The following is a 10,792-nucleotide window of genomic DNA, read 5'->3' on the forward strand; positions in this document are numbered from 1 at the left end:
TAATGCACTGTTTTGGCTATTTTCAGCACTATTTTGATCTTTATCTCATTTATTGCTTATTAAATCATCCATGCAAGCTACGTTATCATATCCTACAAAACTGTTACAGTTTTAATTCCCATTAAATTGTTTCCCCATTCTAATTGGCTAAAAATTAATTAATAAAGAAGAATCTTGATATTTTCACAAAATACATAAGTAGAGACTGATCTCCGGAGAGGGGTGCCTTAAAACCATTCCCCTCTCGTAACCTGGCTCCCGAACCCAGATATGATTATGATGGACTGGTACCTTCACCTTTTCAAATCAAATAGCGTATAAAGTATTTCAAGTTTGGTTCCTTAGGTATCGGACCTTTAAACCCAAATGACGACTTTGAATTGAGCGCTCGTTCCGCTAGCACTCCCTCAATCCGGCCCTCTTTAAAAATCAAAATTTTTAAGAGCATGTTGCCCACAAAGGTAATTGGTATGTTAAAAATAAACCTATTTTGTTTTTAGTGAGTGAAATTAATCTTATTAAAATTGAATATGGTGATGTTCAATACAACCTCTCTCGTATGGGTAAAAATAAGTAAGGCTTTGATTTGAATACCCGTGAATTTTGTGGGCGCAGAAGTAGTTAGAAGAAACATGAGGAGTGTCCTTAAATATTTTGTTGATCAAACTCTCATTAATGCAAGTACATAAGTACTGCTTCATGAGCAATTATTCAGCATTTTCGGAGTACCATTTTTCGGAGTACCATATGACTTTGGTCTGTTTGGTATTCTCGAATCTTGACCATTTACCTAGCGAATCTTGACCATTTACCTAGCGATCCATTATACAGTAAGAAAATAAATTATCATTTACGGAGTACTTTTGTTAATAATCAAAAAATAAAGAATGATCCACGTTATGTCGTGGCCATCTTACATTTTCGTGAAGTACCACATGATACTGAATGGTACCCTGGGACCAAGAGTACCCGATAATTGGCCATACTTCATAATCTCAGATTACTACTACAGGGTTGATGGTTGATTTGATAGCAAAGCATACTCGCCCCTGTTCTCCATCGCAGAGGAACAAAGCCGCACTCCAACTTTCCACTTCGACGTTTCACCTTCTTCCTCAAACGTCGTTGCAGATCTCTCTCTCTCTCCTCTACGATTTCCTTCCGCTATGCACATCGATGGATCGGGTGCTGAAAGCTGCAAGAACATCCGGTTCTCTCAACCTATCAAACCGTTCTCTCAAGTGGGTTCCCTTCCTTTCTCTCACAATTTCACTTCTTTGAGCTCCATTGGCCTCTCTTACATTTTGATGTACTTTCACCGTGACCACCGATGTCTTGTTTTCTGGTCTTTGGGCGTTCTTGCTTTTCTGTTTTCATGTTTACATGATGTTCTGTTTCTGTAGGTTGGTTGGCTTGTCAGTTTGTTTTTTTTGATGCCAAGATTTTGTTGTTATTAACTTATTTTACGCACAATGTGGATGAAAATATGTGCAATTCGGGTTATACGACTAAAGAAAATTACTCTTTTGATAACAAAAAGAGTATCCCTGGACTAGGCAAATTGAAGTCTGCTGGCACCATTAGTCCGGGAAAAAAGTATGGAATTCCTAATTTGTCCGTGATTCCACGAACTTAGATTGAATTGGCACTGTGATTTTAGTTAACGCGATCCGGGCATTGTATCACGAATTGGGTTGATTGTAGAGATATGTGGCAGCTGTAAGTTTACGAATTATGTTGCAGATATGAGATATTGGAACAACTATATTTGACTACAGCTGTCTTTTTCTTTTTTTGGATGTTGTACAGCAATGAAACACTACATCAATCGTGTGAGGTTCGCAGCAGCCAAATCAAGCTTAATACACAACAAACCAAGAAATAGCCCCATACGTAAAGAAATAAACTAGCAATGGAAGACTCGTATACAAGCGAACAAATAACCAATTCTTGCCTTTGGCAAGATTTGACCCCTTGACCTCTCAGTAGAGAGTGTACAACAGTACAAGGGTGCAAATAAATTTGACCCCTTGACCTCTCGGTAGTAGAGAGTGGCCATCTGGGCTTGCCCTAGGATGCTAGCTATCTCTTCTAGGATGCAAATAAAATTTTATTTTCTTCTATAACCTCCTATTTTATTTCAGGGAAGTACCCAATGAGGTATACAAAAGCTTGGATGCAGTTGGGGAGGGGGAAAACTGGTGGGAGGTATCGGTGGCACTGCTTCATTTTCTTTCTTATTAATCTGCTTAATGCATTTAGGTTATAAGCTAGAGCTAATTGCACGCAGAAGACGTGTGTGAAGATTAAAGTGATTCATTTGCGTGATTACAGGCTGTGGAGCTGCAGAAGCTGATTTTGGCCCATAATAACATTGAATCACTAAAGGAGGACATTAGAAATTTGCCTCTACTGACTGTGCTGAATGTTAGCCACAACAAGCTTTCCCACCTTCCAGCTGCTATAGGAGAGTATGTCACCTCAATGTTTTTAACTGTTTTCGCATTTGAAATTATATCATTGCTTGCGACGTTCTGATGCCTTTCTGCTGTTGTTCATTTTCCAGGCTTCACATGCTAAAGTCACTAGATGTGTCCTTTAACATGATAGCCAGTATACCTGAAGAAGTTGGATCAGCAACTTCTCTGGTCAAGTAGGCTTTCTTTTTGTTCTTCTTAATTTCATGTGTTTTGTTCTTCTTAATTTCATGTGTCTGGATAGAAATTAGAAGTGGGTAACTTCAGTTACAATGGTTTGCAAATAAACATATGGAGAAAATTCTTGGGGAAGGAAAAGAACAGAAGGGGCATGTACGGTAGTTTTTTGTGTTTGAGCAGCTCCATTTCATGTCGTTTATCTAGGTTTGATTGTTCAAACAACCAATTAAAGGATCTCCCTGGCTCGCTTGGAAGATGTTTAGAGTTGTCAGACCTCAAGGTAAGGCGGAATTCTGATCTGATATTCATATTTGTTGGCTTTTAGCTTGCGATAACCTATTTATCAAAGAGTTCAACTTTTGGATGGTTTCAGTATCGAGTTGCAGTCTCTCACGGCAATAGTTGATCTAGTTAGAGAACCTTTGTTGGGTAGCAGTACATTTAACCTAGTTAGTGATCATTCTAATTAGTTATTTTCCTTCACATACGTTGTGAATTATACTGTGTTTTTCTCCCCTGATAGGTTGGTTGAACTTGATGAAACAGGAGACTAGGAACCAGCATACTTTACGACATCACGGTCTTTCTGTCCGTCTGTTTAATTAATCTAGATAATCATTTTGAGCTCACAGAGTTTTTTTTCATAAAACACAGTTTAACTACCTGTTATATTTTCTAGATGGACCCAAGAAGGAAACTTGAAAATGATGATTAAGTATTTGACCAAATCTATGCAAGTAAAACAAAATGTACAAAACCTATGCTTTAAGGATTATATATTGCATCATTTGTCGAGTATGGTGTACTTCAAGATCCATTAAGAGGTACCCGAGAGCATTTGCGACTGTGCTTCTATAAATATTTAGACTCATGAGATTTGATATTGTAGTTTCTGGAATGGAGAAATGTTTCTTGCGTATGTAGTTATGTTGGTGACATAATATCTGGTTTGAGATGCTGTCTAACAGATTCTTATTTATACTCTCCTCAGACATCAAATAATTGCATTACCAGCTTGCCAGAAGATTTAGTGAACTGTTCGAAATTGACAAAATTGGATGTTGAGGTACTACAAACTGCTGTTATTTAGTCATGGGCTACCTTCTTGGGTACCCTCAAAGGAATAGATGAAAACAAAGAAAAAGGAAAGTGGTGATTGAGTTGGATGGCAATGGGGCTTGAAGTGTTGGATATATCTTTTCTTCATGCAGGGCAACAAGCTAACGTCGCTCTCTGAAAATGTGATTGCATCATGTATCATGCTCACAGAACTCAATGCCTGTAAATATCTGCCTTATTGTTAATATATTTTTCAATATTACGTTTACTTGACATTAGTGAATTTTGAACCGTGCTTTACAATTTCTAATTTGCAGCCAAAAACGTGCTAAGTGGTATACCGCAGAGTATTGGAAGCCTATCGCGTCTCATTCGTCTTGACCTTCATCAGAACAGTAAGTGAATCAAGTTTCCACATAGTTATGATGGGAGGACGTGTGTAGATTTGACATAAAAGTTAAATCGATGAGTAATGTGCGCCTAAATTTTTTAGTTTGTTTGATGTCAGTACTAGTAATATAACCTATGTGTGTGAATTCGGCAGGAATTTCTTCAATCCCATCATCAATAATGGGTTGCTCTTCCCTAGTGGAGTTTTATATGGGGTCAGATTCATCTTCAATGCAGCAAGAGATTTGGATAATGAGGGTTTTCAATTTTCAGTGTGGTGTTTGAGATATCTTTTATGACAGTAATCTTTCATAATGCCTTGGCACTTGTTTCCTGTTTCAATTTGTAGGAACAATATGTTGTCTTCATTACCAGCAGAGATAGGAGCACTTCCACACTTGGGGACATTTGATCTTCACTCAAACAAGGTGGCCAGGAGATCTTTTCGTTCAAATGATTTTCTTTCTACTTTAGTTTGTCACTTGTTTGCAATAAATAAGTTTGACCATGACATTTTCTTTCTATATCGTCTCGAGTTTTATCCTTGGATTTTCATGGGAAATGCTTCTCAATGTGATCAAACTTTGAGCTGGATTCTCAAACTCAACAAATAGGGATGTCCCTTCTGAAAATTTCACCTGAATGCAGTTGAAGGAGTACCCCGCCGAGGCATGCAAATTGCGTCTCTCTGTTCTGGATTTGTCCAATAATTCATTGTCTGGCTTGCCTCCTGAGATCGGTAAGTTTAGTGTTTATTTTAGTAACAGGCTATAAATGCATTTACTACCAACATTAGTTTATCAGATTTTGCTACATTCTGAGGAATTGTAGCCATTTTCCCCACACACCCACTGCTTTATTATCACTCTCTTCATTGCCTATAAGTGATTTGCTGCTATTCATCGTCAAATGATTATTGATGTCCAAGTCATTCATCATTCTCGATAATATCTACTTCAGCAGCACCTTTTTACTTTGAAATCCTTGCCTTGTTAGGCCATCAAAAACAATATTACATGAAAAGCATAAACATTAATTTGTCATCCTGCATTATTACTGTTGTGTCAATTGGAGGATTCCAACTGTTACAATCTCTGTTAAAAGGGCTAACTTAGGCGTTGGTGCTGGGATTTTATTGCTTTCTTAATGTCTATTTGATCTAACACGTGCAACGATTACCAAGGCATGATGACAACGTTGCGGAAGATTCTACTTGTTGGCAATCCTTTGCGAAGTCTTCGAAGGTTTGAATTATTATCTTGGGCAGTTGGACATACTCCTTATTTTACGTCTTAAATTTTTCTCAACTGATAATCTTACTCTCTCACAGCTCATTGGTAAATGGACCTACACCTGCTTTATTGCAATATCTACGTAGTAGACTACCGGTCAATGAAGGTACTTTGTGTTGGCTAATTGGGTTTGGGCTTTTTTTGTAAGACCTCAGGTTTTCATGGGTAGTCTCAGCTGTAGAGCAGTTCTAATCTTTTCAGCTTTTCAAGTTAAGCCCATGAGAAGTTTTGGGATGCAGTTCTAAATTCTAGTCAATCTAATTCTGCGGAAAACAAAAATTTATCTTGTAGAGTCTGCAGCTGGTACTCCAAGTAAAGAGGATGTAATCGCCAGGGCCGCTAGAATGTCCCTTACCTCAAAGGTATTTTTCTACTATTCACTTTGACATCTTTCTCTTCTTCTTTCTCTTGTCGCTCATGAACTTGATTTTTTGATTCTTCCTTTTGTGTTTATATCTGGGAGTGTAGTGTTATACTTGAGGATACTATGCCATTTTTGTCAATATAAACATATATGATCTAGAAAGTATACAGGTGTTATACTGGGGTTTCTAGTTTCATTTCTGTGGACAGGAAAACCATGTTTTATTTTAGATTCATGGGAAGGTACAGTGATATAGTCCTACTGATGAACAGTTATACTTCGGGACTCATCATGCTTCACAGAAATAAGGACAAATCATTATCCATCCCAAATAAGGGTGCTGGGAGTGGTATGACTTGAGATGGGCCTAACTTATAACTGAATGCTCGCTTGGGTTGGGGACATGTCAAAATTGGTAAAGGTTATGCTTGGGTCGGGGGCATATCAAAATTTGTAAAGGTTCAAAGAACTGTTATCAAACAACTAGCTCCAAAGGTGATAATAGAGACAAATAAAATACCTTTCGTGGGTAAGTTAGTGCACAATGACAGCAGAAAATCGCCTAAAAAATTATTCTGACATCCTATATCCGAAGGTCTGTTAAAACATGCAGTTAGTGTTGTTTCTTTTTCCTCTTACTGGAAAGGGCCTAGTTATTGTCAAGAAGGCTCAGACAGAATATTCTTCAAGCAAAGGTGTGCTTAATTTGACAGCAATTTTAGATTGTGAGAAAGGGAGAAAAATGAAGGGTTGTGGTTTCTCACCAAAAGTGATGTGATTTGGTGAGCAACAAAATGGACTAATAAAGATTCATCATTTTTCTTTTTATCATCCTCTCTCACCATTTCCCATCTCTTTTAGTTGTCCAAATAAGTGAACGTATTCTCCTTTGTTTTCTTTTCTCATCCAGAGGGGCTGTAAATGCTGCATACTACGTTTGCTTAAGGCTACATTTAATTCTGTGGATTTGGAGGAAGGATTGATTTTGTTAGCATTTTGTGGACGTTAAATTAAAAGTGACTAGAAAAGAAGAGAGGAACAGGAGCAACCTCAAACAAAGTGCCTGAAGCCTTCACTTGAAGTATGGCAGCCTAAATTTGCACTGTTTTATCCCGCAATTCTTCTCCTTTTCATGCTCTATGATAGAAGATATTTTCAATACATGATATTTAACTTTATCATTCATTGTCGTCAGTCGACGCATATGGGGCTATTAGACATGTAGTGAATGACATTGCCTGCATTCTGGGCAAATGGACGGACATGTGCTTTGAATATTTGTAACTTTGGTTATCACGAAAGCTGGTTCTGTCAGCATTCTGCATTTTCTCTTTTTATTTTTCATTATGTCCATTATATCAGAAGCTATTTATTTCTGTTTTCAGGAACTCTCGTTAGTCGGGCTTGGTTTCAGTGCTGTCCCATCGGAAGTGTGGGAGTCAAGTGAAGTCACAAAACTTGACCTTTCTAAAAACTCAATTGAAGAATTACCTGTTGAACTTTCTTCATGTGTTTCCCTTGAGGTATATGATTTGGTTTTTCATCCACAATACGAAGGGGGGGGGGGGGGGGGGGCAGTATTTTCTTGTTTGTTTGTTAGCTTGATATACGTGTTGAGCCCCTTTTTTATTTGCACAAGCTTTTGGAACAAGTGGTGATCTAACCCTGTTTAGGGCTGAAGTATTAATATGCAAAGTCATGTAACTAGTAGCAAATCTGCCCCGTCTCCATTATAACAGTTCCTCTCAGGGCTGTACTCCTTAGTTAACGGGGATGAGATTTTTGTCGCATGTTCTGTTAATTGCAAATGAAACCCGCATAACTGTATAGTACGACCGCTAGATATTCGTACCTTGAATTTCATCCTTGGTAGTCCTCGTAGAAGGCCTGGTAGGTCAGGAAGTTCAGTCGTCAATGATAGATTATTTGAAATTGACCACATGCAGACTTTGATTCTATCAAGGAACAAGATGAAAGAATGGCCAGGTGCTATTTTGAAGTCACTTTCTAACCTTTCATGCTTGAAGCTGGACAATAATCCACTCCGACAGGTAAATCAGATTTTATTCCGGATTTCGTAATTCAAAGTATTGGTGAACGTTCTGTGATAGCAAACATAAAACATTCTGCTCTAGGAAAATGGTTCTGCTTATATTGTTATGTGCAATATAACCTTTTGGTTTACTCATCCGAATATGTATGATTTCTTAAAACATACCTCATCCTTTGGTTAGTGATGTAGTAATGATCTAACTGTGCAGATGACTTCTCTCGCACTCACATGCACACACATGCACTTAGGCTTTAGTGGTTTCAAGATGGGTAGGAATGTCAGACATTCATTGTATCTGTGGAGCAAACAAAATTTAGAGGCTGAACTGAAGTTAAAAGACTTCCTCTAAAATCTGGGAGTTTCTATTAAGTTCTTATGCAGTTTAAACAAGCACCTATGCTAATTTACCTTTCTTCGAGTAGCTAAGTGGTGGGTCACAAATTTGAGGACTGGTTACTGGTGAAACCTTTTTCTAATAATCAGAAAACCGGACTAGATTTTTTATACCTCAGACTAAGAGTGTATCGCGTAAATCCTGTAACTGGTCTTTTCCTTGGTTCTAGATCCCATCAGATGGCTTCCAAGCTGCCCCCAAGCTCCAGATTTTGGATCTAAGTGGTAACGCAAGTTGTTTGCCAGAACATCCAGCATTTTCTAGCTTGCCGCAATTGCAGGAACTCTATCTGAGGTCTGTTTGAGAGAAATATGTGTTTGTGTTAATTTCGTGGTTACTTCCCTATTCATCATACGCTTCTCATTTGATTAACAGAAGGATTCATATATCTGAATTTCCATCAGACCTAGTACAATTACAGCAATTACGGCTTCTTGATTTGAGCCAAAATTCTCTTCAATTAATTCCGAAGGTAAGTCACTAAGGTTGTTCTGTCTTACAGAAACCATTTCCCGTCAAGTTTTGTTCTGAATATCTGTTCCAAAATCTTGTTATTTAGAGCGTTGATTACTGTTTCATTCATTTCTATTGTTTTCTGTTTAATTTTTTTCATCTTCCTGGTAAAGTTACAAATTACTATCTTGTGTACCTGTTATTGTCTTGCAGGGTATAAAGAATATGACTTCTCTAACTGAGCTTGACCTTTCGGACAACAACATTACTACACTTCCCGCAGAATTGGTCAGAATGCAAATTCCTTTTTGACTTTTTGTTGTCAATTATTTGGATGTCATAAACAGCAGTAGCATTTGATATAGTGAAGCTGCACCAATTTTGATGTAAATCTTTGATGTTCCTTGGATAATATGATTTTTCAATTTTAGAACTTTGATTCAATACATTCTTCTCAACTAGAAACTTGTTCTGCAGGGATTGCTTGAACCCGGCCTACAGGTGTTGAAGCTTGACGGAAACCCATTGAGAAGGTATGCGCCCCCCCCCCCCCCCCCCCCGCTCTCTCTCTCACACACACACACACACAGACTATGTCGCCAATAGAATAGTTGTGTTAATTCAGTGATGACAGAGTACCAGATTTGCTGTTGAACTTGTGGCAGTATTTAGACTAAAAAACTGCTTCATAAGTTAATTCCTCCCATCCTGTACTTCTAATGAATTGAACAGGAATGCCCAATCAAAACCATTTCTCTGTCCTTAAGTTTGTTGAGGCCCGGAGGGTATATCCGTTAAGAGCTATCTACTGAAAATCTAATTTACCTGAGGATGTCCAACCTTTTGACTAACAAACGTTCTATGTTTTTTTCCCAATGCCTATATCGACATTTGGATTAATCCATATTCTGCGTTGATGGTTTTCCCTGTGAAAGTGCTGCCATGCTTTTTAAACATTTGAGAAGGAAAAAATGGAAACAAGACTTGGGTCTTTCTCAGTTTCCGTCTTTGTTTCCTCTTCTTTTGTCTCCACATCTTTGTGTGCTTTTGGGGTTTCCTCACCTCCGTTTAACATGGAAGACATGCTCTGAATCTGTTTTTTCACATCTTCGTCTCCAGCATCAGGAGGGCTATTTTGGATCGCGGAACTAAAGCTGTTTTGAACTACTTGAAGGATAAAATTGTGGACAACTAGTTGTGCCCGATCTTTGCTCGTACGTGTACACGTTTTGCATGTTTGTGAGATTGCTACTGCATGGATTTGTAAGGTTGATACGATCGACTCTTTTATGATGGGTTATATCCCCATGATCGTGTTTTTGGAACGTAATATGACATTCTTCGTTCTTTCTTGTATCATACGGAGGGGTGTACATGTTTGTTTTTTCATACTTTCTCGAGTCTCTGTTATGAAACTACTACTACTATTTTTCCAAGTTCTGTTATCGAACTTGTAGGTTATGTCCACTTTAGTAGTAGTTTGTTTTCAGCATACTATAGGCAAACAATTTGCTTTTTGTATAAATGGATAAAATTCGATGAAGATCAAAATTTGATGTACAAAAGATATATTAGGGCTGCAAATGAACCGAGCAGCTCGCGAGCTCGGTTTGTTTACTAAACGAGCCAAGCTTAAAGGAGGCTCGGCTCGGAGACTTGTTTAGTAAATGGCTAACCTCGGTTCATTAAGGCTCGAGCTGAGCTCAAACTCAAGTTTTTGACTTGTTAAGTAAATGTAAGGAGCTCGACTCGTTTGCAGCCTAGATATATAAAAAAATGCAGTTTAATCCGGAGGGTGTTAGCTTAGCTACTAAGGAATGATCAGGCCAGCTCTTCTCGTCATTAGCTGTTAGTAAGATACAAAGCCTGTAATTAGCTGTTAAGATACAAAGATAATTGCCACCTGTATTTGGAGCCGAAGAATTGGCGATAGAAATAGAGGCTTGATACAGTACAGAACTTAATCCATGAAAGATAATTGAACGGTTCAGATTCACATGGTTTAAGTTCATGAATCTTAACATTTTCCATAGAAATCAGAGTTGAGTTGACAATTTTAGTTCAACGGTGAGTCGTCACTGCTGAACTAGCTTGAAAAGAAAATTTTCATTAATGTACTCCAACATTGTA

At 38.0% G+C, this 10,792-nt stretch overlaps 2 protein-coding genes across 2 annotated transcripts in view; one reads left to right on the forward strand and one right to left on the reverse strand.

Moving 5' to 3' along the window:
• The window catches only part of LOC131329229 (putative nuclear RNA export factor SDE5), a 39,192-nt gene extending 36,018 nt beyond the window's left edge, over positions 1 to 3,174 (reverse strand). Inside the window, exon 1 of the mRNA XM_058362317.1 lies at positions 3,171 to 3,174. The gene's annotated coding sequence lies outside the window, so the exon portion shown is untranslated. The remainder of the gene's footprint in view (positions 1 to 3,170) is intronic.
• On the forward strand, positions 1,005 to 10,154 carry LOC131329226 (plant intracellular Ras-group-related LRR protein 6). Its single transcript, XM_058362313.1, has 21 exons — positions 1,005 to 1,241; positions 2,145 to 2,208; positions 2,335 to 2,471; positions 2,567 to 2,653; positions 2,862 to 2,937; positions 3,649 to 3,723; positions 3,869 to 3,938; positions 4,034 to 4,111; positions 4,261 to 4,321; positions 4,456 to 4,534; positions 4,755 to 4,845; positions 5,290 to 5,350; positions 5,437 to 5,504; positions 5,690 to 5,760; positions 7,148 to 7,285; positions 7,709 to 7,813; positions 8,379 to 8,503; positions 8,585 to 8,681; positions 8,876 to 8,950; positions 9,140 to 9,195; positions 9,782 to 10,154. The coding sequence occupies exons 1-21, from the start codon at positions 1,018 to 1,020 to the stop codon at positions 9,855 to 9,857; spliced, it is 1,914 nt and encodes a 637-aa protein (XP_058218296.1). The 5' UTR covers positions 1,005 to 1,017; the 3' UTR covers positions 9,858 to 10,154.
• Positions 10,155 to 10,792: the final 638 nt, after the last annotated feature.

This window comes from Rhododendron vialii, chromosome 6a (genome assembly GCF_030253575.1).
Source record: "Rhododendron vialii isolate Sample 1 chromosome 6a, ASM3025357v1".
In the NCBI taxonomy this organism is placed as follows: domain Eukaryota; kingdom Viridiplantae; phylum Streptophyta; class Magnoliopsida; order Ericales; family Ericaceae; genus Rhododendron; species Rhododendron vialii.